At 48.7% G+C, this 25,293-nt stretch overlaps 12 protein-coding genes across 12 annotated transcripts; 9 read left to right on the top strand and 3 right to left on the bottom strand.

Moving 5' to 3' along the window:
- Positions 1-104: 104 nt before the first annotated feature.
- Positions 105-2,189, top strand: ATNIH1004_001947 (uncharacterized protein; the record flags this gene model as incomplete). Its single annotated transcript, XM_033566642.1, has 8 exons — positions 105-197; positions 359-384; positions 494-563; positions 745-1,191; positions 1,693-1,727; positions 1,778-1,888; positions 1,992-2,032; positions 2,161-2,189. The coding sequence occupies 8 exons, from the start codon at positions 105-107 to the stop codon at positions 2,187-2,189; spliced, it is 852 nt and encodes a 283-aa protein (XP_033420844.1).
- A 1,226-nt stretch (positions 2,190-3,415) lies between these two features.
- Positions 3,416-4,031, top strand: ATNIH1004_001946 (uncharacterized protein; the record flags this gene model as incomplete). Its single annotated transcript, XM_033566641.1, has 2 exons — positions 3,416-3,727; positions 3,903-4,031. 2 exons carry the CDS (start codon positions 3,416-3,418, stop codon positions 4,029-4,031), a joined length of 441 nt encoding a protein of 146 aa, XP_033420843.1.
- Positions 4,032-4,209: 178 nt separating this feature from the next.
- Positions 4,210-4,642, top strand: ATNIH1004_001945 (uncharacterized protein; the record flags this gene model as incomplete). Its single annotated transcript, XM_033566640.1, has 2 exons — positions 4,210-4,308; positions 4,346-4,642. The coding sequence occupies 2 exons, from the start codon at positions 4,210-4,212 to the stop codon at positions 4,640-4,642; spliced, it is 396 nt and encodes a 131-aa protein (XP_033420842.1).
- A 1,266-nt stretch (positions 4,643-5,908) lies between these two features.
- Positions 5,909-6,631, top strand: ATNIH1004_001944 (uncharacterized protein; the record flags this gene model as incomplete). The annotated part of the gene is made up of 2 exons (XM_033566639.1): positions 5,909-5,965; positions 6,305-6,631. The coding sequence occupies 2 exons, from the start codon at positions 5,909-5,911 to the stop codon at positions 6,629-6,631; spliced, it is 384 nt and encodes a 127-aa protein (XP_033420841.1).
- A 656-nt stretch (positions 6,632-7,287) lies between these two features.
- On the top strand, positions 7,288-8,584 carry ATNIH1004_001943 (uncharacterized protein; the record flags this gene model as incomplete). The annotated part of the gene is made up of 2 exons (XM_033566638.1): positions 7,288-7,639; positions 8,271-8,584. 2 exons carry the CDS (start codon positions 7,288-7,290, stop codon positions 8,582-8,584), a joined length of 666 nt encoding a protein of 221 aa, XP_033420840.1.
- A 2,608-nt stretch (positions 8,585-11,192) lies between these two features.
- On the top strand, positions 11,193-11,684 carry ATNIH1004_001942 (uncharacterized protein; the record flags this gene model as incomplete). Its single annotated transcript, XM_033566637.1, has 2 exons — positions 11,193-11,263; positions 11,327-11,684. The coding sequence occupies 2 exons, from the start codon at positions 11,193-11,195 to the stop codon at positions 11,682-11,684; spliced, it is 429 nt and encodes a 142-aa protein (XP_033420839.1).
- A 1,657-nt stretch (positions 11,685-13,341) lies between these two features.
- On the top strand, positions 13,342-14,405 carry ATNIH1004_001941 (uncharacterized protein; the record flags this gene model as incomplete). Its single annotated transcript, XM_033566636.1, has 2 exons — positions 13,342-14,049; positions 14,127-14,405. The coding sequence occupies 2 exons, from the start codon at positions 13,342-13,344 to the stop codon at positions 14,403-14,405; spliced, it is 987 nt and encodes a 328-aa protein (XP_033420838.1).
- Positions 14,406-14,692: 287 nt separating this feature from the next.
- On the bottom strand, positions 14,693-16,429 carry ATNIH1004_001940 (Zn(II)2Cys6 transcription factor; the record flags this gene model as incomplete). Its single annotated transcript, XM_033566635.1, has 4 exons — positions 14,693-15,371; positions 15,419-15,509; positions 15,644-15,910; positions 15,961-16,429. 4 exons carry the CDS (start codon positions 16,427-16,429, stop codon positions 14,693-14,695), a joined length of 1,506 nt encoding a protein of 501 aa, XP_033420837.1.
- A 2,178-nt stretch (positions 16,430-18,607) lies between these two features.
- Positions 18,608-19,462, top strand: ATNIH1004_001939 (uncharacterized protein; the record flags this gene model as incomplete). The annotated part of the gene is made up of 3 exons (XM_033566634.1): positions 18,608-18,726; positions 18,773-18,931; positions 18,988-19,462. 3 exons carry the CDS (start codon positions 18,608-18,610, stop codon positions 19,460-19,462), a joined length of 753 nt encoding a protein of 250 aa, XP_033420836.1.
- A 485-nt stretch (positions 19,463-19,947) lies between these two features.
- On the bottom strand, positions 19,948-22,915 carry ATNIH1004_001938 (uncharacterized protein; the record flags this gene model as incomplete). Its single annotated transcript, XM_033566633.1, has 3 exons — positions 19,948-22,208; positions 22,256-22,481; positions 22,535-22,915. The coding sequence occupies 3 exons, from the start codon at positions 22,913-22,915 to the stop codon at positions 19,948-19,950; spliced, it is 2,868 nt and encodes a 955-aa protein (XP_033420835.1).
- A 320-nt stretch (positions 22,916-23,235) lies between these two features.
- ATNIH1004_001937 (ketopantoate reductase family protein) lies at positions 23,236-24,322 on the top strand (the record flags this gene model as incomplete). Its single annotated transcript, XM_033566632.1, has 3 exons — positions 23,236-23,425; positions 23,475-24,124; positions 24,170-24,322. The coding sequence occupies 3 exons, from the start codon at positions 23,236-23,238 to the stop codon at positions 24,320-24,322; spliced, it is 993 nt and encodes a 330-aa protein (XP_033420834.1).
- A 180-nt stretch (positions 24,323-24,502) lies between these two features.
- On the bottom strand, positions 24,503-25,216 carry ATNIH1004_001936 (uncharacterized protein; the record flags this gene model as incomplete). The annotated part of the gene is made up of 1 exon (XM_033566631.1): positions 24,503-25,216. One exon carries the CDS (start codon positions 25,214-25,216, stop codon positions 24,503-24,505), a length of 714 nt encoding a protein of 237 aa, XP_033420833.1.
- Positions 25,217-25,293: the final 77 nt, after the last annotated feature.

Below are 25,293 nucleotides of genomic sequence, written 5' to 3'. Positions count from 1 at the left end.
AAGCGCCTTACCAAACCACCAACTAATATGGTACCTGCATCCTGAAGAAGGGCGAGGATATGCACATGGTCATTATGCTTGATCTTCCTTCACAGCCCTAACATATGTTCGGGAATGTCGGCATGGACATGCGGCCAACAGTCACCCCAGCCGTAACAGCCTCGTACGTGGATCATATGGATTCTACAACACAATATGTACGTCAGTGGGGAGAGTAGCATATGACGTGCGGGGTATGGGTGAATATCAGGTTATTTTCCCCGTAGAGTTGCGGATCTGTCTCTCTTACTTTATGTTCACTGACATGGTATTAGGCCGTTGTACAAGTTGCATGGGGCATTTTATCTGACTGGTCAAGGTAAATGATCAACAGAGGGGCTACCGGTGCGTAACAAGGATAAATACTCTCCGGGGCCGTCACTTCTGCAGGCAATTTCCTATTACCTTCGCATGACACGACCGGTTCTAATACGAGTAGACTTAACATGGGTAGACCCTTGGCTATTGCGGTGGCCGAAACATCTTATCCTGCGGTGTTGGTGGCCGGACTGGCCGTTGGACTGGTAAGTGAGCCTGCGTGATGATAGCAACGGAGTCTATTTACCAATAACATATCGTGGCTAGGAATTTTATACCTCATCGGTATAATTATCTACAATGTCTACTTCCACCCTCTGGCGCGATTCCCCGGTCCCAAAGTCCTTCGCAGCGACACGGATCCCATACATACGAACCATCTTAAAGGGTCGTATACCCCAAACCATCAGGGATCTACACGTAAAATACGGCAAAGTGATTCGCATTGCCCCGGACGAACTGTCATTCGTCGATGGCGACGCCTGGAAACCCATATATGGAACTCGTCCCGGCCATGGCCAAAAGCCAAAGGATGTCCGGGTATTCCCACCCACCGCAAATAATGTCCCCAGCATCATCCAATCCAACGATGCGGATCATTCTCGATTCAGGCGTCTACTATCGCATGCATTCTCCGGAAATAACCGAGGCCAAGAGCCAATCGTCAGAGGCTACATCGATCTTTTGATTCAGCGTCTGCATGAGAATGCCAATGATGAGAACAAGCCCGTCGACATGGTGTCGTGGTACAACTACACCACGTTCGACGTTATCGGGGACCTAGCATTTGGGGAGCCATTTGGTTGTCTCGAAGAGTCCAGATACCATCCATGGGTGAAGTTTATCTTGGGAACATCAAATTCGGTGCCTATTCTAACCTCATGCGGCGGATTCCAATACTCAAGCCGCTTATTACACTGTTCATCCCCAAATCTATCCTTCGGCAGAGATACCAGCATCTCGAATTAACCAAACAAAGGTTCTGGGCCGGTTAAAAGCTCCAATGAGAGGCCCGATTTCTTCAGCCACATCCTGAAACATCAAGACACTGAGAAGGGCATGAGTTTTGGAGAATTAATGACAAACGCAAGCACTCTAATTATTGCGGGATCAGAAACAACCGCGACACTGCTTTCGGGTGTTACTTATTACTTGCTAAAGACCCTAATGCATACGCCAAGTTGAAAGAGGAAGTGCGAACCGCGTTCAAATCCGATGACGAGATAACTCTGCAGGCTTGCAATCAACTGACGTATATACATGCCGTGATTAATGAAGGACTGAGAATGTATCCCTCCTGTCGCTGTTGGGTTGCCCCGAATTGTAGATCCGCAGGGGGATACTATCGCGGGGAATGGGTTCCTGGGGGCGTAAGTACCTAAATTCTAGATCTTTGATCCTTGCTAACATATGTTTTAAGACAATTACTTCCTGTATATCAACTCGCGGCATACCATTCATTGTCAAATTTCACCGAGCCTGATAGCTTCATTCCAGAGCGTTTTTGGGTGACCCTCGGTTCGAAAACGACGTAAGACTGTACTTCAACCATTTAACTTCGGGCCTCGGAACTGTATTGGGCGCAAATTATGATATTTACCGACTTTGGGAAAGCTTAACTAATTCTTCGTTAGTCTGGCATACGTTGAGATGCGTTTCTATTTTGGCGCGGGTCGTGTTTAACTTTGACATGGAACTGCATGATCCCAATTTTGTGTGGACAGATCAAGACTGCTTTATTCTTTGGGATAAACCGGCTTTGAAGGTGAAGTTGACTTCGAGGGTCTAACGTTGTCTTGCCAGATCATGCGATGGTGGATGTGATCTTGTAGCCTGTGGTATATTAGTCTACTACCCTGTAGTCAATACGTCTCGAATGCCAGAATGAAGTGTAAAATTGAGCATAGCCCGCACTGGTAAGAGGCTTTTTTATTTCGTTCAGTTTGCTACTACTCTATTTCGTTTGTAGCACTAGTATTGTCTTGCCGGAGCAACACTTCTAAACCACAGTCTGTCAGCTATTCTAGAATATTTCTATATACCTGGCGGAGGAGTATAGTACATTTATTGATTTATCTAGAAGAGCTCATTTACACTTTCACGAAAATGAAGTACAAGCACCGATAAAGTGACTTCCTAGAATGGAAGTCCCCGGTTTTATTGACATTCAGCCTGGCATTACCATCCCTGTCTACAGAGCTCTTATGGATTTGATGACACCGCAATGGCTGCTTATGAGAAGTTGACAAAGACTGCATCAGATTGTGTTCGACCTGATTAAAGGGATGTGCGAGATGGCAAGTCGAGACCCCAACCGTGATGGTTTGCAGCCCGTTTCCATATATTCAGGATCCTTTAACTTCAGATTTCATCTTCATTGGGACGATGAAGATCGGCTGATTGTTTCTCCTGTCTGGAAAATCCATGTTTCTTAATGAAAAAGTACGCAACGAGGCAGTGCTGATAAAGTACATTGCGAACAATACCCGCATCCCTGTCCCTCGCACCATAGGCTACAGGATGTTGGAAGAGAATACAAACCGGCGTAGGGCCATTTATTGTTATGACTTGGATTGAGGGAAAAAGAACGTCTGATGTACTGTACTTCGGGACCGGAAAGGAGGACGCCTTGGATCCTGATATTTACCATGCGATCCTGGAGAACTTATAGGCCAAATGGCGGATATACTCTTCGAGTTATCACACAGTGTCACGAGCAGTAAGATATGTGTCGAACAAGGCTGAGAGGACTGCGAGCACTAGCCGATCTTTGTATGCTGAAGATGTCTAAACGGGGTATGAAGCTCTCGATTACGCATGAACCATGACTCAAGATAGATGTCAAGCACTTAAAATAGGCTTAAAAGCTATATTGGAGGCTAAGCATACACAGGCTCGACATGATAGGCATATGAAGGCACACTTCACAAGCATGGAATTGCGTCACAAAAGCCTCTTCGATGGCGTGCTACAAACGATCCTGCGATGGCGCGAACACTAAAACCACCCCACTAAGAATGACATCTCCGCCCATTCTCCGTCACATCATCATCCCACCATGACTTTTGTCGGACACCTTCACTGCCATCCCTGTCTTGGACTATTCTCTCTCGCAACCTCATCGGATACCAAGGCCACCTTCCTGAGAGAGCTGCGCAATGCTCTCGTCAATGTGGGGTTCTTCTATCTCACCAACCCGCCGGTGGCCGGAGGTGAGGGACAACCTGGTGGCCAAGGCAATCACCCTTTTGATCTACCGCTGGAGAAGAAATTGGAAATTGAAATGGTCAACAGTAAACACTTCCTGGGGTATTCTCGGCTGGGGCAGAGTTCACAGCTCGTAAAGTCGGATTATCGAGAGCAATTTGATGTATGATCTATCACTCTTCATCCAAGGCTGCGGTGCTCTGTAGCACTAATACATGCTGGTTTTGCAACTGAATTGCCTCCACCTCGTCCGGACGAGCCACTGTATCATTATTCGAGGTCCTAATCAGGTAGGCATTCACATCGTCAATTTATTATGAAACGCGCTGACCAACCAGTGGCCGGACGAAACTGCGATCCCTGGCTTCCGCCATGCTCTTGAGTCATACCTAGCTGAAGTAGGCCCATTGGCAGATGAATTCCAGACCCTTGTGGCGGAAGCACTAGATCTTCCCCAGATGCTCTGAAACCGTATTTCGAGCTCCCTCTCAACATAAACTGAAGCTGGTCAAATATCCCCCGCACCACCGGCATCCACAGAGGAAGAAACACAAGGTGTAGGCGCCCATAAAGACTCAGAGTTTCTCACATTCCTGCTCCAACACACCTCACCCGGGACTGGAAGTGCAAAATAAAAACCGGAGAATGGATCCCCGCATCACCGATCGAAACTCCCTGGTCGTGAATATCGGTCGCGCTCTGGAGGCGCTGACAGGCGGAGTCTGTACGGCCACCACGCACCGCGTGAGTCTGGCACCTAAAAAACTTCGTCGACGCGCAGGGTGTCTCCCTCGGTCCGCGGTTCTCCATCCCGGTGTTTCGGGGAATGAGTCTGGATCTATCCGCGGAGAATATCTCTTTGAAGATTCCGGAGCATATCAGGGACTTGGTGCGCGATGAGAAGATTCGGTCCGATGCGGAAGCCACGTTCAATCAGATGTACAAGGGGCGTATCGGAGAGGGGACATTCATTCATCGAATCACCAGTCATCAGGATGTGGGACGGCGATGGTATCCGGAGGTGTTAGCCTGGGCATTGGGAGAGTATGAAAAGCATGATTGCATAGAAGTCGATTAGACCTGCATCAACTTTTTCTGGACAGGGACTTGGCAGGTGAGATGTCTGAAACATCGGTGGGATTGTTTCACTTTGTAGAGAATCCCCGTATACTGTGTGAGCTCATCTAAAATGTTGAATGTTCTGTTCACTGGATATTCTTTACTGCTAGTACAAAATAGTATTTACGGGTCACCACGCATATGCAGACCGCGCGTAGCAGTCCCAGACAGAAATATATGATCCCTTTCTGTCTCATCGTCTGTTCTCCGCTGCCGCGTACGACAGCACCAGTGGGCTCCATCATTTACCTAATCGAGGGACCTAACAAATATTTAAATCCGAAGGTATCTCCGTTGTATGTCTCTCCTGTTCTATGCTGTTGGTTAATATCCATGCTAGTTGATGGGTTATAAATAGTACCCCAGTAACCTGGCAGTTGGCGCGGAAACAAGACCGAGGCACCTCCAAGAAGTCGAATATCAGTGTCTACGCTCTGGGGTCATCAATATCCATATGGCATGTATGCTCAAAACATGTGGAATATTCACCCCTACCTAATAAAACAAACCTGGAATAGATGCGTGGGCCATGACATACTGGGTAAATAAGACGGCGCTTTGAACTCGTAGGCAATAAGAGTGGCAGAGAAACCGCCAATCTTATAGTTACTAACTTAATTACCTGTTTAATTCTGCTATAGATTCGATAACTGGCGCTTGCCCCATCATAGAAACAGTTTCCGAGAAACTGTTGAGATGACAATTAATAGCAGGAGTAGGAAATGGCACGATTATTACCAGGATTGCCTACCTGTCTGATGACGATGACACTAACCGCGTCGCTGCTGTCAGCACACACAGGACATAAAGACAAAGAAATAGACTCGTCAGTCATGCAAGGCTTGCGCAATGCTTTTATGCAATGACATAATGGGGACGAATATGAGGTGATCTGCCGACTCATGTACAAAAGGCAAAATCAGAGACAAATTATAAATAAAAAAAAAAAACGCATCAGCCTAAGGCCTCGTCACTGAAACGGTCCTGAGCAGCGTCGATCCACTCGGCGGTCCGGCGGTCGTGGCATTGTGGCCAGTCGATGCCGCCGATCAAGACGACGGTGCCTCTTGGCGACGCAGCGGAGAATCAGCCTTGCCCCCGCTACTGGTCTTGGTCTTTCCAGATTCCCCAGATGAGACTCATGACTACCTGACTGTTTGCTGACGGATGAGACGGCTGGTGTACACAGACCGGATGTCGACGTAACAACACCTAATAATATCCAATGTCGTTGCTGTTGGTGCCGGGGCTGTGTCAGCGTGGCTGTGGTGATGCTATAAAGGTAAGCTCTCCCTTCAGCGTGTTTTGTCTTCTTTATTTTCAGTGTTGCTGTACCTACCCTCTACGTACATACAAATACCAATAATGTATATTCCTCTCCAGTCTACGGCCCTCCTGGCCGCTACTTTGGCCTCCGTCGCCTACGCCCAGGCCGGTGACAACACCGACGTGTCCCCTACTCAGGGGCGACGGCGGACCCATCTTCACCCTGCCCACCTTCTCAGACTCGGCCACTCCTCCCCCGGCGGCGTCACCTGACTGAGCTCCCTGGTCCTCCCACTGAGTCTCCCACCGCTTCTGGCACTGACAGTGGTACTGCTACCGGGACGGGCACTTCCAGCGGCACCCAGACCGGCACTGGGTCGTCTTCCACCGCTGGCCCGACCGGCTCCGGGCTCTTCAAGTGGCGTCAGCAGCTCTACCAGCTCAGGCTCGGGCTCAGGGCTCCTCAACCGCCGTCACGTCGACGACTACCCGTTCCTCCACCTCGTCTGCCTCTCGCACCAGCGATACGTCGTCCACCACAAGTGACGGATCCTCGCGCACCTCGTCCGGAACCAGTTCTCCCTCGGCCAGTCCGAGCGACAACGCCGCTGCCGGCTTTGTCGATAAGAACTGGGCTCCTTGGATGCTCGCCTATGTTGCGGGTGTCGGTCTGGCTCTGTAAAAAGCGACAATGTGGTTGATCTATACGATGGCTACGGAAATGAATGACTGATGGATTAATCGGTAATGAACTGGAATCTTTGGTTCGAATTATAATGTTTCGTTCTTTTTGATTGTATCGCACTTCTACTTGGCCTGCTGCTCTGTTCGCCGTAGTTCATGTGCATCATTCTATACAGTACTATATAACTTGAGCAAACTGTCCTATAAAAGTGTTTGGTCTACATCCATAATTATCTTTTACGACGTGGAGGCTTTAGTAAGGAGCCGAGAGGTCCGAGATGCTCACATTAATTACTAGTTCTAGTTTACCTTGCGAGACCCAGACAAGTCTTATCCTTATTTTGAAGGTCGTACTATTTATTTTTAGTACACCATAATCTTAGATCCATGGATGGCTACCGTGTCAAGAATAGATAGACCAATTGAATCCGACTAGATGCCCTGCTTATGGAAGTTCACCGTGGTACAAAAGTATCCTAGTACCACAAGTGGTCTAGAACTCCACTTGAACAGATGATTCTCATTGTTTTGACCGAGCTGAAGCTGAGTCCAACATTACAACGGATTGTCATCTTAGGTTGATGGCAACATGATAGTGATGATAGTGTCTAAGAAAAAGCAGGGGGTAATATATCCGCAACCTCTAACAAGAACATGTCTATTCTTTTTATTTCCCCTGTGGGAAATAATCAGGAAGCGTCGGACCCACCATTACCCTCTGTTAATCTCCCCGTTCATCACCCTTCCAGCGCCGTGATGTTGCTCAAGACTGTTGGATTTATCCTATGGAAATACTATAGTAGCGATGAATTCCTAGATCATCTGTGTACCCGAAATCTTGTAAAAGTACTTATGCACAATGAGTTGACGATTGACTTAGCCACCGGTTCCGAGATGACGACAGCCAAGAATCGGGTGGGACCATTCGATGCGGGATATGTTTCGGTTGGGGAGAGCTTTCCAAATGCCCGTCCAGTCTCGGGTTTGAATTTAAGGGTTGAGAGTGGTGGGTGGACCGCTCTCGTCGACTTATGCTGCATAATAATGATCTTCATTTTATTGTTTAGGGATTACAGGGATTTATTTATAATCTCCGTCTCAGTAGTTTGCCCCGGAATGTTAGGGTCAAGCAACTTCCACCCCTATTCCTACCTACGCCTAACATTCATGTTAGACGATAGGATTTATCTAAATGGTATGAGATATCAGTATCATCGGGCTGCCTATTTGGATTTCTAGTGGATTAAAGGCAGGTGTGGTAAGCACAGTGCCGTACTATATATATAACGAGCCTTTGAACAATATCCAGGGATATTGCGTATACAGGTCACTACTCCGGACAAATCAAAGAATAAATTGCCGCCCGTGTCTAATTTATATCCCTTTCTAGGGCCCATCATACTGTGGAGTCACTGGGACAATGTGATTTACTTCCGCAAAAGAATTTTGTTTTCTTGGTAGGCGTCAATCCGTGTATGACTGTCTAGTACGTAGTAGAGTGGAATATCTTATTGATCATATTATATGGAATCAGACACACTCCGAATCCTCGGCGGAAACGCCGGTCTGATGCACCTGCAAAGGCACAACCACCTACATTGTCGGCACCTGGAAGTCAAGACTACTGATAGATACAGGCCAGATGGGAATGCCTTGTACCCTTACATCCATTATAACCAGCGACGGTGAAGCCGTCTGGACCAACCACATCCGACAAGTCCTGGCCGACTTGAACATAACCCTGTCCCACGTGTATCTTATCCACTGGCACAGTGACCACACAGGTGGAGTGCCAGATCTCTTCGCACATCGGCCCGAATGCACCGCGTGGATCTATAAGTGTGATCTAGATCGAAACCAGAAGGTCATCACGGACAGAGACGTTTTCCGCGTCGAAGGCGTGACCGTCCGCGCTATCTTCAGCTCAGACCATGCCCACGACCATATTTGATTCGACCTCGAGGATACACTGTCGGAGATAAATAGGAATACCTTTGTTGAAATAGTATCAGTATACTAAGTAGATCTTCCTAATGCGGATGAGTAGCGAATCTTCCGTGAACGGCGCCAAGGTATGCTAAAAATCCCACTCTGCATTGATTTGTGTTCCAATGAAAGGTGGCCAGCAGTTATAAGGCTAAAAATACCAAACCAGATTCACTACCGCACCGAATCCATACCAAACTGCAAAGGTAGCGGATTCTGCATATAGGTGCGGTTTATCCGCAGCAGGTGGTTGCTAACCCCCTCCGCCGCCCGAATTCTTACCGAATGCAACTTTACTGGGTATCCGATCTTATTATACATTAACTTGAAATCAAAAACAGTCAAGAACAATCAAGAATAATGACCAGCACAACATATATTACTACCAGAGTGCTGGCGCTGCCCCCATGACCCTTTTTACTAAACAATGACTACTTTTCTAAGTGTATCTGTAAACAGCGCCACACTGTGCAAAGAGCTTGATCAAGGCACGCTATGGTCCCGTTCTGCATTTATTCGTGTTCCGGTAAAAGGCGGCCTGTTATAAGGCTGTGAAACCACTAAATTATGTTGCGGCACAGCTTGATCTGCATAGTGCTGCAATGTTGTCTCACTTTTGCAGATATTAGTCATAATCATGCAGCGTTGGGACGATGGCCTCGACAGCGCTACAAGTCCTCTAACATCCCTAGGTCCTATACTTAATGTTTAACAATATAACAATAGCTGCGACAGTAGTTCACACACACTGCTCGCAGGATTGGCCGATGAATTCCTCACCCCTGCTCCTATAATACATTAAGATAGGCCCTACTTTACTGTTTCGACGTTTCTAGAATCCAGCCCTGTTCTTGGCATATTCCTGATGGTAGGTATATCACCTATTCCCTCTAGGGATATCTAATGCTCACCAGACAAGGCAATAGCTAGATACCCATTATAAGGAAGCATACGCTATACATGCTACCAATGTTGGCACGTGGATTCTTATAAACTGCAGATTACCCCGGACCAAACTGCATAGGTCACAGCTGGCAAGAGAATCCCGTATAACTTGACTCCGCTAAATAGACCAAAGTATGGTTGGGTACGTGACTGTGGTTTTCAAGGATTTGACATAGAGACCAATAAACTCCTGTATGAAAGGAGGGGTCTGGCCACTGGAATATCACTAACCTGGTGGGGATACCTGAAAATAAAGCCAGAAACAAAGTAGTACGGGATCGTATTACATGAACAGTGTTTAAAAAAAAAGATGTTTACGGCAACTACCTTGTATCCACGAGAAATGCAAATGCCGTTGCATATATTTTTAGGTGATACCAGGGAATTCATTTGGATATTAGGAGGGAAGCGAAATATGTTTCGGGACCTCTTAGGAAGGGTTATTACACCAATACCAGACTGCAACACCATGCAAGGTTAGTCCGAAACAACACAGTTACATTGTTTAACAATGCAGTATTATTTGACGCACCCTATCAATCTCGGTGTATAATCATTGACTTGGATACAGATGCAATGACAGTGAAGTTGAGACAGAGTATCTAAGTCCTCACAAACTTGGATCGGACTCACGGGGATCTATGCAGATACTGGAGAACAACCATGTGATTTTGGGGTATGGCGTCAATAAAGGTTGGTCTGAATTCTCCGCCGATGGAAAGCTGCTATGTGATATCCACTTTGGTCCTGGATCAGGATTTGGGAAAGATAAAGTGGTTGTCTATCGAGTGTTAAAGTGCAACTAGGTCGGCCGCCCGAAGACGTCTCCCGATATCGCTCTTGAAAGGAACGACCTTTACGTGAGCTGGAATAGGGCGACTTAGCTCACAGCCTGGGCTTTGCAAGCAACTGAAAATAGGGACGTCCAGGATAGTAAATACGTCTCTCTTATCGAGGTTCAGAAAGAGGGATTTGAAACCAAGTTAACGCTCCCAGCGAACCAACCTTGCCGTTTTTTCTAAGTGGTTGGTCTTAGTAAGGATTAAAAGTGTTCTGGGGTTCAAAATCCATCGGCTTGAATGTTGGCCCAGGCCAGACTGAGGCCGATTTCCTGTGGACTCAACCGGGGCTGCCCTAAATATGACTAGAGGTATCTTAGTAAGGAGTACCTATGCAGATTAGAAAATTTAATACCACTTTTAAAAGTACTACCAGTATTATAAGAGGACTTTCTTAATTTCGGTTCGGAAGGCCATTTTACAATTCTTTTACTATTCCTGGTAAATTGCCATCCTCATTTATATACAGCTCTACTAGTACCGTGTTTACCCTCTATTCCCCTACTTAAATACCCGAATACTTCAATCGCCAGAATTGTTTAAATTGCTTGGATTGCTGTGAACCTCTGAGATTACGAGGAAACTAACCCGGGGGCTATGTAAACATTCCAAAATGGCCTGCACTCGTTTCTCCGATGGAGCCATCTCTGATTATCCATGATGGCAATGGACCCTCTGGGCAGCAACTCAGGCGTAAGCTGAAATACTTCTATTTTCTCAAGCTGCCCGAGTAAAACAACTTTGAGCCCCTTAACTGCAAGCCCGGCCTCCTTGGTCAGCGGTGCGAAGATGTCCTCTCTGAACCGTAGGGCAGGAGATAACGACCCCGGCTCTCGTGCAAGAAGGCACCCCACAATAGAGTCTGGCATCCCGCTTTTTCTAAACTGTTTTGGCACAGCGACTTGATGCTCAAGCCTTGCCAGCCTGGCCGTCGATCCTAGTGAAAGCATCCACAGCAGCCTATCCACCTTTACTGCGGAAACACTCCCCCGCTATGCTGGTCTGGATGGAGGACTTGTATCACAAAGAATCGTGGTGGTGATGCCTCATAACTACAGTCTGTGTGCCAGGAAGATTTATCCGTTGTTTCCGATCGAGCCTGATGATTCGGACATTAGTTTGGATGGGCTGGATGTCCCAAAACCAATCGCGGTGGGCACTGTGGGCGAGCGGGAGTCCGTGGTTGTGCCATGTGTGCAGACTATGAATGAGCTGGCGGAGATACTTTGCTGTCGTCGTCGTCAAAATGTAGGCTATCTTGAGAATGCAGATGTCCTCTAGAATGCGATAATACGGTGACATATAACTGTAAAAATTAACTTACTCACTGAGTCCAAATTGGTAGTCGTGGACTTCAACCAGCTCCCAGCTGGAATAGCCACAAATTCGAGTTCGTAGCATGTTACTGGTCGTGCATAGACTTGATCTTCGGCCAAAAAAAAAAAAACGTCGCTTGGTTCTAAAATAGGAGCTAGTGCCATGGGGTGAGTTCTCAACTAGCCGTTGATATATCAGCAGAATTTCGTCACTTTAGTTAGTTGCACATGCTCTTCTTCACCTTCTCTCTTATGTACAGACCATGCAACTCTGTTACCTCCCAGAAATGAAATGGGGGTAGAAAGACGACTCTCCAGATACGACAGGAACCCACATAGTCTAGTGCCCACTGTAGACCCTAATGCAACGCTGCACGAAAGTCATTGCAGAAATCGGGTTATCAGCTACTTGTAAAATCCTAGGAAAACCACATTGGTTTTCGTTTTCTTACTGGAGTAAGCTTGCAGCTATATGGAGTAGAATCAATGCATCGGACTAGCCAGATAGTCGGTAGGCCAGTGGTCAAACAGTATACATTTATGGCAGCCAGGGTGGTCTTTAAAGCTTGCATATTTGTGCATTTCGTAGTTGCAATCGATTTAGACATATATAAGCCACCGGGAGGTGACCTTGGGCCCAACCTGGGTCTTTTGAAGTATAATGGGCTAGACTATGACACAAAACAGAATGGGACTAGCAGTAGTGTTAGTTACTTGAAGTGGCAATCGGGGCACGAAACTCGCCCGACATCACTGGCCGACGTTGAGGGTTTATTGTTGCGAACCAACTGTAGGTCAGGGAATTGACATTAAACCGAGAGAACTAAGCCACTGAATTGTATGAGGGTATTTAACATACAGGAATTCGTCTATGGGAAGACATATAAGCGAGGACTTCGCTCATCCTCCGGATAATCACTCGGGGCCGATCTTATATTCATAATCTTATATTCATAACACTAATTGTATTGACTGCGCGGCCAACGCGCTCACCGACGTGCTCTATCTCGCTAATTACTATCTATGGAGGCCATTCAGGGGGTGACGCTGAGCGCTCGCCAAGGCGCTAGGAGTAATCAGATCCCGAATCCCAGATATTTCTCTATCACTGGAGCACCGTATATACTCACCTATTGCTTCTAAATCAATTGTCAATACGAAATTGAACCCTTGTGCTCGAGCTCAGCCAAGCGCTATCGGCCAAATTGTCTACAAATGAACGTCGTTTGTCTGTATCGCATGCTATCCGAGCCACCACCATATAACAAGCCACAAAAGGAACATACTGGCCGTAGTGCCACCGAAATGGAAATAATCGTCCCTTTCTCGGGTAGATCATCTATATTAGGGGCCAGCCTTGCCCTAGCCTAAGCTAATGTAAAAACAATCTCGTATTCCAGCCTCAGAGCCTCAGCCTCTGAGCCTGAGCCAATCCTCTATGCGACCAACCAGACCCTGCTGTCCGTGATACTTTGTCGTCACATGGGATGCGGTACCCCAAGTCTATGCCAGCGCAGTGGTACATAATGGGGCCAACTCCCAACCTGGATCTGTTCCTGCCGTTTCTGCCAAATCCCCTGCTCCTCTGTACATCTGAGTGAATCGCAGACTACTCCATCCGAATGGCTCCTCGACGCGGTGGCGGTGGCTCATTTGGAGGCTTTTCTAGCTCGTCTGCCAGCCATTGCTCTACATCTGCCTTTGAAACGACCATATCTCGCGTCTATATTGCTTTTCACGCGTTATTCTTTCTGGTCTTCGTCGGGGTATTCTACTATTCCACTGTAGTGCGCAAACGCAAGCAGCGAACAGTGCGAGCGCCAATTCTATGGATCTCGCTTTTACGTCTCGATTACTTTCGCAGTCCTGTACGTCCTCTCTTTTCCTCCGGTTTTCACCACGATATTGACTCTGCTAGTGTGACTGCCCTTAATATCATCTTCCTCAGCCTCTCCGAATGCAAGGTCTTCAGGAACGGTGAATTCAGTCGCGCGAATATCGCAACCGAGTGGCTCCAAGCACTAGCGGACTTCCTCTTGTTCCTGGCAATCATGTTTCCTATTTCCCAGCGTCTGCATCACGGAAATAGAACGATGAATAAGGTGATTTTGATCGTGCATTCTGCATCTTTGAGTGTCCTGGCAGCCCTCCTCGTGGTTGCCCTCAGCATCAGCACAAAGGTTATTGATGATATATATGGGCATAGACGCAGACGTATGTCTAGTTCCTATAATCTTGACGAAGATTCGCGGAATCTATGGGTGGCGTATTACGTATTTGGTGTTGTTGTCTGTATGCTTATTGCGGCTGTGACGATGCTTTCTGCTCTTGTTCGAAATTTGGGCTATCGCAGGGGTAAGTTCTTATATTATATACAGCTTGGTTGTTCTTTATACTAACCTTGTAGACTCTGTTCGTGGGTATTCCCTGTCTCGTGGTCTCCTCCCTGGCTTTGACGTTGCTCCAACTTGCGGGCTACGTCCAAATGGCATTTGGCTCCTGGAGTTCCTATGCTCTTGAAAGGCATTTGGAGCAGTCGTATGAGGCGCAGCTGTTCCTACGGTATTTCTTCTATGTGTGCACTTTTCTGGGTGTTTTAGTGGTTGGCAACGCTGCGGAGTTTTTTGCTGATTATGATATCTCTTCGCGGTTTACCCAGGAGCAAACCGAGGTTTATCAGAGGTGATGTGCCGGATGTGGTGGAGTGATATTATGATTTATAATTCTAGTGTTGGCGAGATATACCCCTATACCAGTATTGCCCTATTTGGAAGTTATAAAGCTTCGTTTATACCTTATGTGCTAATATTGGATATTCCTGTTGTCTATCATGTGGGCCTATTTTACCAAAATCCCATGCATACACGATTTAATAGATAACTGAATATCGTGTCCATTAAAAGCAGATTGGATAGTTGTGTTGCATTACCTAATTATGCATAACAATGCAGGATATACGTCATAACAGACAGATTATGATACAAACGCATAAGGCTGATCAAAACATACATCCCATGCTGTATTCCCCGAATCCCAAAACTTCTTGAGTACATCTCTAGCAGTTAGTGGAATAGGACTGCCCACGTCCAGACTCATCTCCGTCAATTGTTGCGTAACAAACGTACGAGCGGTGGCACTCAAACTGACAGCCTGCACACCAGCCACGACTAGCGGCCATGTCATACATTTCTTAATAGCAGGAGACATCATCGCCTTCCGGAGCTGAAGTAGAAGTCGACTCCCATGTGCGGCTTTCATGTTATTCAGATCGGTGCTGGATGGAAGGAGACATACGCTCTGCAGTGACGAGATACAGTAGACGAGTATCGCAGATTGGTATATCCGGCCGAGGATATGCCACTCATCGCGGGGAGCTGCAGATGTGACTGTCCACTGCTCTGGGGAGAAGGACTGAATCTGCTCGAGTAAGGTGTATGCGCTTGTTTGGAGGATCTCATCCGTGGGATTGGTGGAGCCTTGCATTCGGAGATGGTTGATCCGGATGATATCGAGAAGGAGTGTGGGTGGACAGAATAATACAGGGAAGAGTCCTTCTCCGTAGGCTTCTGCCATTAGATCGATTAGATCCAGGTTCGAAGTCGCTGGGATCTGGTCTGATGCGGAACTGGTGGTGTTTCCCATGACGCCGATGCTATACAAATAAGCTTGGGTTTAAGACCAGAAGAGTGGAGACCTTACATCATGAAGTACAGAAGTGACGGTCGTAACATCGCTGAAGTGCGCACGAGTTTCTTCAGACCTCCACGCAGGAGTATCAACTGCGTGGCACCTGTCAGATGGTATCGCCAGTACGGCGCTGCAAACTGCCGCACCTGTTGCAGCTCAGTATTATGCAGCCATGAATAGGATTCACTCACATCGGCAAATAAAACATTAACACGCTGAGAATGGTGGTATCGGTACATTGTGACCGGTCATTGGATATGTCCTCGCTCAACGCCCGCATTGCTTCACCGCGATGATGATAGAGTCGAGATCGCTCCTCTACCAAGGCTGCTTCATCCAGCTGCCATGCTAGCTGCTGGATGCGATGTCCGAGAGTGAGATAGCAAATGGTGTGGCGTACAGACGAGGATGTATCACGAAACGCCATCATCGGTATAGGAGCGAGATATGGATTCGGCACCAATTCGTGCATCACTGCCAAATCGGGATAAATGCAATCGTTGACTATCATGCATGAGAAACGACCTGTGGTAGTGGCAGGTACATGTACCTACAGTAGAGTACAGACTGGAAAAAGTCGTTTGTTTCCAATCCTAGGCTTTTGAGGAAAGTCACAGGGTTCAAAGGGTCTTGCTCTGATTGTAATGCAGCTTCTGCCTCCTGGATGAGTCTGTCAATTGCCCCATCGGGACAATTAGTGGTCAGGCTAGACTCTGCACTTAAACTGCTGCCAACAGAGATACTGGCATTATCCACCTGCGGAGACTTGCTCATAGACTTCGTTTTGGCAGCAGAAGTACTGCCTTTTCCGGATCCAGGTGGTCGACCCCGATTGCGAGACTTGACAGTCCCTGGAGTGATCCACTTGAGTGGTTTCTTACTACCATATCCCGGACACTCAGTGCCGGCTGCAAGACACTTATTACAAGCCGGTCGGGACGAGTCGCACACGAGTCGACGACGTCGACACTCCCAACATTGTCGTCTCTCTCCAGGCTCGGTGGCAGCAGTAGTGGATATCATGGTCGAGATGCTGTTCAACATCGACCATCAAGCAGCGAACGGTTAACATTTAGGTACCTCACACGAGGCTGAATCCCACCCACGATCCCACCAATAGTCTAATTGAGCCTGATCTCAGGAGCTGCACGTCGATTGGAGAAAAGGAGAAGTCTTGGTCATCTTTTTTTCCCAATCAGGTAAGAGTTGGATCCTCCAGCCCTAGCTGCTGGAATACGAGCCCAGCCGAAACATTCTTGGCCCGTTGGAGGACGATCAGGATTGCGGATGTGACAGGTGCGATCCTCCATCGGGTAGGACAGCTCTCTAATTAACTGCATCATGTGTCTGTGTTGGACTCTGTCGGCCTGACGAACTCTTGCATTCCGCCATGTGGGTGAGCGCTGCATATATCCAATTTGGGTCTAGCGGCTACGTGGTGGCGAGACTTTGCGTTGTCGATCTGAAGATGACGATAATTATAGTACTCTGTATTAGTTACTCCTGACCGGTGATGGCTGTTTCATTCACTTTATTCCTCACGGCCAACCAGCGAGGAGAATGCACGTTCCGAATACTGCAGGAGACATGGGTATCGCATAAGCTGCCAACAGATACAACAAAAGGATGTAAAACACGTCCAGGATCCCATTCCCTCTATGCTGATGCTCCAGCAGTAGTACTAGCAGCAGCAGCATCGTTATATCATAATACCACAGCTGCAGCGCCGTCATGACCGCTATGATCCCCCATTCCCGCCCCATACTCCCTGTAAGCGCACCGCCCAGAAACTGAAGCTTTAACCCTTGGTCATACTGGCCGACATATTCCGTGCCAGGTTCACTACTGTGCTCGCCTACCGTCCGTGAGAGTGAGACCAGTCTCCACCCGCACGCAGTATGTCCCGTTAGATCTTTGATTTCGCTCCCTTGACAGGTAAGCCATTCGAACCGTTCCCGTGTCGCCCCTTTCTCGCGTCCCCAGATATCAACTGAGAAGGTAGGCGGGTGCGTGTGTACGGAGTAGCGTGGTGCATCGCCTCGACCACTGGTTCTTTAAACGGGGTATTCGGAGGATACGGGATGGTGATTAAACATGGATATTTTCGTCGCCTTCGATGGAGGCTAAATCAGGGTCCTTATCCGATGGGTTCGTGTGCAGCATCATTGTCTGTTTACCGCTGAAAAAGGCGGTTGATACGGCGAAATGCTTATTGTCGACTATCGGGCCTAAATGAAAGTCGAGGTGAAATTTCCACTGGAAGTAGCCATTCAGAGGGTGGAAATCGGATGGTATATGCTTCGATTGACGTGGACTCTGCCGCCGAGTCGTGGTAGTCACGTAGAATGTCGTCTGGGTTGGGCTCATTAGATGCCGAATAAGAAGGTGCTTGGCTGAACTCTGACGTGTCTGATCGCCTGTACTCTAAGCTATTCGCTGCGCTGAGTAAGTTCTCATTTCTTATACAAAGGTATCGATCGAATGTGGGGCCATGACTGGTTAGAGTGTATGAGTTCAGGGAACTGAACTGTGATGGAAACATCACGCTTATATTCTAGACCAGATCTACTACGTCAGATGTGGCTGATTGGTCATAGGAGGGTATGCGTCACTCCATTTCGAGTCCACCTCTCAGAATAATTTGTAGGACGCTGATTGGCTTTTGTTAAGCGACGCAATATTGGGACCAAAAGACTCATGCTCAGCCCTGTCAGGATTTAGCCCATAGGTGATCGTCCTGAAGCACCGCATACGGGCTTATTGGGTAATTGACTGCGCTCCGTGTAGCTATCACTTCATGATAGGAATCCCGTGGGGAAGCCATAGCTGACTCTTATCAGAATGGATGGTGGAATTATGGCATCATAGACTTAACTTGGGCGCAAACATGAGCCAATCCTGATGTCAGAGCGTGTCAATACCTGTTCGGTTTCTTAGCCACCGTTTTATCCCTTTTGGGGCTAACAAGTGGTTGGTATAGGCATTTCCCGATCGGGTAGTAATCCTACAGCATTCACCTCAACTTGTTCCAGAGCTTGTCCTAGTATATACTTGTGGCTGATCTGAGAGTAGCTGTACCTGGGTCCATGCAGTGGTTAAGTTGAATAGAGGCTCCTGAGCCGTGTGAGATTGATCAACTCTGCTATATATATCTGGGTTCATCCCTGCCTCTAACATAGTTCATATCAACATGACTTCAATATGGCGCAAGAGAATGTAGTCCCAGGGAGCCTCTACATCTACGCTCCGAACAAATGGGCACCAATTATTTTTACTTTTGGCTTTACCATCTCTGGCCTTTTCCATCTATGGCAATGCCAGTAAGTTATAGCACATTATCCTACGGAAAGGAACTAACGATCCTAGTCGATACAAATGCTTCAAGTTGATGTGGTTGCATATCGCCTGCTGTATCATGTTTACCATCGGCTTTGCAACACGCGAATACGGCGCGTTTAATTACATGGACAGCGATGCCAATCTCGCCGTCTATATCGTTAGCACTTGCATGATCTACATGGCTCCGTAAGTATCCCCAAATATGGATGTTTTAACCTTATACTTACTACCTATCTATACAGCCCTATCCTCGAACTAGCCAATTACCATATCCTCGGACACGTACTATACTATATCCCCTATCACTCCCCGATGCATCCTGGCCGCGTCTTCACTACCTTCGGTATGCTATCCACCATTGTGGAAGTCATGAACGCCCTGGGCGTATCCAACCTAGCCAATCATAAACTGCCAGAATCCCGTCGAAAGACAGGGGAAATACTCATGAAAGCATCGTTGATCGTCCAGGTAGGTGTTCTACTGCTTTTCTGCGTCCTGGCTGCTATATTCCAACGCCGTTGCGTTAGAGATGGAATTTGGACAAGACGCGTGTCAGTCCCGCTTTGGACGCTGTATATCAGTACCTTTTTGATCTTGATTCGCTGTGTTTATCGCATCGTGGAACATTTCGGGTTCTCGTCGCTTGGGCCTGAGAGCTTGAAGGATGGTGAGGAGATCAGTTATATTCTGCGTTATGAGTGGTTTTCTATGTTTTGAGGCGGCTGTCATGCTGGTTAATACACTCATGTGGAATCTGTGGCATCCCAGACGATATCTCCCCAACATAAGAGTACATATCTAGCGCAGGACGGGATCACGGAATTGGAGGTCCGGGGTGGAAGGATAATCGACCGTGGTTGGTGACGCTGATTGATCCGTTCGGATGGTTGGATTCGAAGGATGATAAGCCGCCGTTCTGGGAGACGAATGGATATGCAAAGGTATATAATGAGCATTTTTAAATGTATTATGATGTGGTGGACATTCTGCGTATAATATATCTTGATAGATTTATATATGTTTTATATCTGGTTGATTTATGTTTATTATCTATCGATTGAAATGTGGTCTACATGCCCGTCCTCCGTAAGTCAATGCAAACAATAATCTATTAGCTATGGCTATTTAATATATTATAACAATTGGTATTTAACATGTACATCTTCAGCTCATAAACTCTTTACATATATATATATATTTCTTCAAACACTGGCATCATCCCACTGTCCGACAATATGAGACTCACCCAACGCTCTCTTCAAAACCAACACCAGATCATCAATCGCCCCCAGAAACTTCAAGTACGAGCTCACAGCCACGCAGTACCGTCGATAATTCTCATCTCGTACCAATGCAATTGTCAACCGCTGCTCATTTTGTCCCGCCTGCCACGACTCATGACACCGTTTGACTAACGGCGTGGGCAGTCTCTCTGGAAGCGGATTCCCCAGTCTCAACGCCTGTGCGATGACACTAAGCACGGCCATGATGTCGCCGATTCGACGGTGGTCGAGAATTCCCACGTTGCGCGCGAGCCGCGTTTGGAAGTCTATCGGCAAGGTGCTGGATAAATCAAGTAGTCGACCCAGTCCTTGGTTCATCTCCTGACAAAGACGGCGGGTCTGGTCGACGGTTTGCGAATCAAAGGGTCCGATGCTCATTTCTAGCTTCAGGATTCTAATACTGCCTTGGAGAGAATCGAGGGTCTCTGCGATGCTGAGCGAGATTTCCTCGGCCACAGACCCGAGAGGACTGCTGCCGTTGGCGTCGGTGCGGCCCCAGTGAGAGAGGAGTAGCGCGTAGTGGTCGGATAGCGTGTTGACTGTGTTCGATAGTGTCTTGCATGTGTGTCGCGTCGCAGATGGAGGGCGGGGAAAGATTTGCACGACGAAGGCCGCCACAAATCCCAGCAGAACGGTCACCAATCGCTTGTAGAACGCGGTGTAGCCGTGCCCTGGGAGTCCGTACTGCGGTGTATGCGTGTCGTCATAGCTGAATCCGATGACCAGCATGAATGTGACGCCGCTCATAATGGCCGCCATCATGAATGCCGGCGGAAGATAGAGACGCCACCACATCAAGACGACTGTCATCGCTGCCGTGATAGCAGCCAGTCCGTATGCATTGCCGGGCCCGTGGCCGGACCCGATATACCAAGCCACCATACCCAGGACGCCGCCGAGCACGGTGCCAATGCATCGACCGATCAGAGACAAGGTAAAGTCGGCCATGTACACGAGGATGGTGGTCTGCGCCGTGATGGCGAGCCAGATACCCTTTTCGCGATAGTAGAATCCAGCAGAGTGCGGGAGAGCCGACGGGATGGCCGTGGCAATCGTCACGATTACCATGCGCAGAGCATACATCCCGCCTGGGTTGGTCAGCCAGCGAAACACAGCAACAATGCCGCGACTCAGGGCGTTTCGTCGCACTGGCCGTCCATACCCCTGACTGATGCGCAGGCGTCGATACGCCTCTTTGCTCTGGCTTTCAATTACGTCTGGATCGGTTCCCTCGGTGGCAGATAAACCTGCCACCGGGGCTGGCGCATCCGTATTGGTTACCCAAGAGATTGCATCCCTTAAGCGCGTAGGCAACCATACGCGCACTTTGGTGCGAGTCTGCAGAAGGCGAACAATATGGTCCAGGAGGTTCTCCAAACTCTCTGCTGCTCCAAGGACGCGCTCCTCGACTACCATACCCAGCATCAGTCCACGCAGGGCATATGGCCCTACGGATTCGGCGGATTTCAACGTGCCTTCCTCGTCAAACAGATCGGAATGGTTATCGAGCAGTCGCTCAGTTGTCTCCGTCATAAATCTGCCCCGTGCTGTTCGGAGGGTTTCGCGTAGTGTCTGTCCTCGAGTAACCAGTTTGTCGATCTGGCTCTGTGGAACCCGTCGAAACCAATAACGCGAGTTGACGGTGTGGATGCACTCGGCAACAAGCGTCAGCGACTCTGAGCAGTCCCGCAACACCTCTGCTGTCGTTTGTCGGAGTGCTTCTCGCGTTTGACGGCGCATATCCATTGCTTCGGGGGTATTTAGCGCGTCTATCAGATGGCTGCTCTCCTGTAGTTGATGCTGACCAACGGCCTGCGGGGGTTTCTCCTCCGTCGAGATGCTATAATCTGTCTCAAGCGATGATAGGTTCTCCAGCTTTTGGTATGTCCTCATATGAACGATGTGAAAGTCCAGCAATGACACGTTTGTGAACATGGCCCGTCGCAGGGATTCATGCAACATCTTGACATCGTCGGGACTCCACCGGCCCCAGGACACGTCGAGCGGAAGGAAGCCCAGCATGGGCGTCATCGCCTTGAACAACGCAATCATTTTGGACTTGGTGCCCTCGAGATCTGCCAGATCAACAGGCTCACTGGAAAGGCGCGCACGAGTACACTGCAACGACTTCTGTCCGATGCGCACAAGGGTCTCCATTTTAACCAGCACCGCGTGTGAGGCTGACTGGGGAAGAATATAATGTTGCACGCCACGCCTAGACCGATACCAATGGAGCCCGGCAGGACGAGTACCCTTGCCAACAAGCCATTGAATGAGGTGAGAATCGGGCCGTACATGAGGAAGAGGTCGGAGACGATAACGCCAAATACCTGCGCCAGGGCGAACTTGGGGTTCGCGGCGCGCAGTCGCGACAAGGCATATATGAATACACAGATCATGACGTAGTACACAACCGTGACACGAGCGTCGAGCATGAAGCCGTCGTAGACTAGCTTTTCGACAGGTAAGCTGTAGATTGTCCCGTCTGTTGAGCCTCAGTCATGACTTGTTGTCGCAAGGCTTGGAGAAGCGCCTGGGTCTCGGAAGCCGGTCGCGCTGCCAGCGCCGCCTTCATGGTGATTAGTCCCCATCCCCAGGCAAGACACATGCCAAAGAGCAGTGAGACCGACGCAAGCAGATAGATGAAGAAAATTGTTCCTGGAGGCACGATGTACAGCGTTATTCCCGCGAAATACGCGCTGATGCCGATTGCGTGCAGGGAAGGTCCAATAAAGATCAGCAGGGACGCCACCCATGTGGCGGCCCAGCAGCGAAATAACACCTTCAGGTCGCGTGCATTGAAGTGATCCAACCAGGCGGGAAGAGAGAATGAACGTCGTGCATCTTTTGGTGCACTCGTAGACGCCTGGGCAGAGGAATCGGGCATTTTTCACGCGTACGTGTCACAATGGTGGAGAGAGAAAGTCGGAGGATTTGAAAGGTGCAAAGATCGGAAGACAGTCGGCGTCCGTCCACGGTCTCGGGCCGACTACGTCATGACAATCGGTGCATTTTACCTAGTAAAAAGTCTCTTCCATTCCATCAGATTGGATATATGGAAGGAATTACCTGAAATTCCCAGTGACGATGCATTAAGTGTGTCCTGATCGCTAAGATTGTCGATCCGAGGCAAAGGTGAAGCTGTGGAGTGGCTCCCAATAGTTCCTCCCCACTGTTAGTCCTACCCCTCACTCTCCGTCCACCAATATGACCAAATTCCGAGTTCTCCTGGTCGGTAGCGGAGGCATTGGCACCATTGCCGCCCTGAATCTCGAGACTGGCCATCAAGCACAGGTATCCTGCGTGTTGCGATCGAATTACAAGGCCGTGGTTGAAAATGGGTTCACGATCGACTCGTGCGACCACGGGAAAGTGTCGAATTGGCGACCGACCGGGGGTATTACACGTCCTTGACAAGAGAAACGCAGTCCAGCTAATTCGCGCAGTCTTGAATGCAGTCCCTCATCATTCTTTTGACCGATTCGATTACATCGTCTGCTGCACGAAGAACGTCCCCGACTCCTCGCCAACTCTGCCAGATATAATTGCCTCCGCTGTGGCTCCCGGTCATACCGTCATCGTACTGATCCAGAATGGACTCAACATCGAGCGTCCCTTTATGGCCCGATTCCCTGACAACGTTGTGCTCTCCGGGGTAAGTCGTACCGATGCCCATGAGATTGCCCCGGGGGTGATCCAGCACAAGCAGCCGGACGTGCTGAATATCGGGGCGTTTTCGAACCCTTCTCTTCCGACCGGTGACTCAGTGTCCGCAGCCAAGAATTTCGTCCGGATGTACTCTGCTGGTGGTAAGACGAGGTGCCGATTTGACGAGGACGTTGCGCTCGATCGATGGCGAAAGCTTGTCTACAACGCTACCTTGAATCCCATCTGTGCTTTAACGGGACTGGATACGGGGACTTTGCAGCTGGAACAGCGGAGTATGGAGACATTGGTCCGTCCGGCGATGCGCGAGGTCATTCAGGTTGCTGCTGCGCTTGGACAGCAGTTGCCGGATGGTATTATCGAGACAACAATCGCTAGTAATCCGGTCGAACAGCGGATTTCACCCAGTATGCTGATGGATATACGGAAGGTGAGTTATTGATTCTTTGGTAGGGGGGTGATGCTAACCTTGTAGGGCAATTTGATCGAGCATGAGAATATCCTGGGAGAAGTGGTTCGAGAGGCACAGGCTCATAGCGTTGACACGCCAACGCTACACATGCTGTATAATTTGTGCTGTGCGGTCCAATTACGCACCAAACAGAGCATGGGACTTATTTCTAAGTAGGGTCTTGGCCGATAATTGGCTCTTGTGCACGGAGTTCTGCATTTAGGTTATATTCAACTACTTTTGCGAGTGCTTCAGGATAGAATTACCCTCTAGAATACATATCTATGGCATGATACTTCTGTTTATAGAAGAGTAGCCGAACAATGCGATGTCACACGATGAGTTTGTCCATATATACTACAGCTCCCTCTCCAACGCATCCGCCATCTCCCCCAACGTGTCAAACTTCCAATCGTACACCTCCTCTTCCACCCTCCCAATGATCGCCCCCGGTCGCACAATCCACACCGACTTGATCCCCGCCTTCTTCGCAGGATAATGATCATGGAACTGGCTCTGCGCCGTCTGCAGCACCTGTCCGATCTCCACCCCGAACTTCTCCTCCACAGCCCGCAACATGTACTCGAAATTGCGTCGATCCGGCTTATACGACCCGATATCCTGTGCCGTGAGCACCAGATCGAACGGCACGTCTTGCAAACTGCCTGCGTTGGTCTTTGCGAACGACGCGCGGTCCACGTTGGATAGAACCACCAGTTTGTAGTGTTTTGAAAGTCGTCGTAATGCATCCACTGTGTCTGGGAACGCGGGCCAATTTCCTACTGATTCGCCGAAGGATTTACTTTCTTCGGCTGTGGGAGTGGGTAGACCTAGCTTCTGTAGGAGAGGTGGATAGATGGTCGCGAGGAGGTCCGAGTATACCAGATCTGGGGTTTGGGTTTGTTGATCATGCTCTAGGTCTTGGAATGTTTGGAGGATGTCCTCCTTGGAGACGGAGACATTGTGTTGGGTAAGGATAGGCTGGATGGCGGCTAGAATGCCACCTTCCCAGTTCACCAGTGTGCCGTAGACGTCGAAGGCAAGAAGACAATAGTCGGAGAGTCGAGACATCGTGAATCGAAGAATGAGTTGTCAAAGAGAGGGGTAACGCGAGGTTTTGTATCCATGCTTCATGTCGCTTCCTTTTG

The sequence above is a fragment of the Aspergillus tanneri genome (assembly GCF_003426965.1).
Source record: "Aspergillus tanneri strain NIH1004 chromosome Unknown AapTan_10_pilon_pilon_pilon, whole genome shotgun sequence".
Taxonomy (NCBI): Eukaryota; Fungi; Ascomycota; class Eurotiomycetes; order Eurotiales; family Aspergillaceae; genus Aspergillus; species Aspergillus tanneri.
The sequence above is the reverse complement of the archived record's forward strand: the minus strand, read 5'-3'. Positions and strand labels throughout refer to the sequence as shown.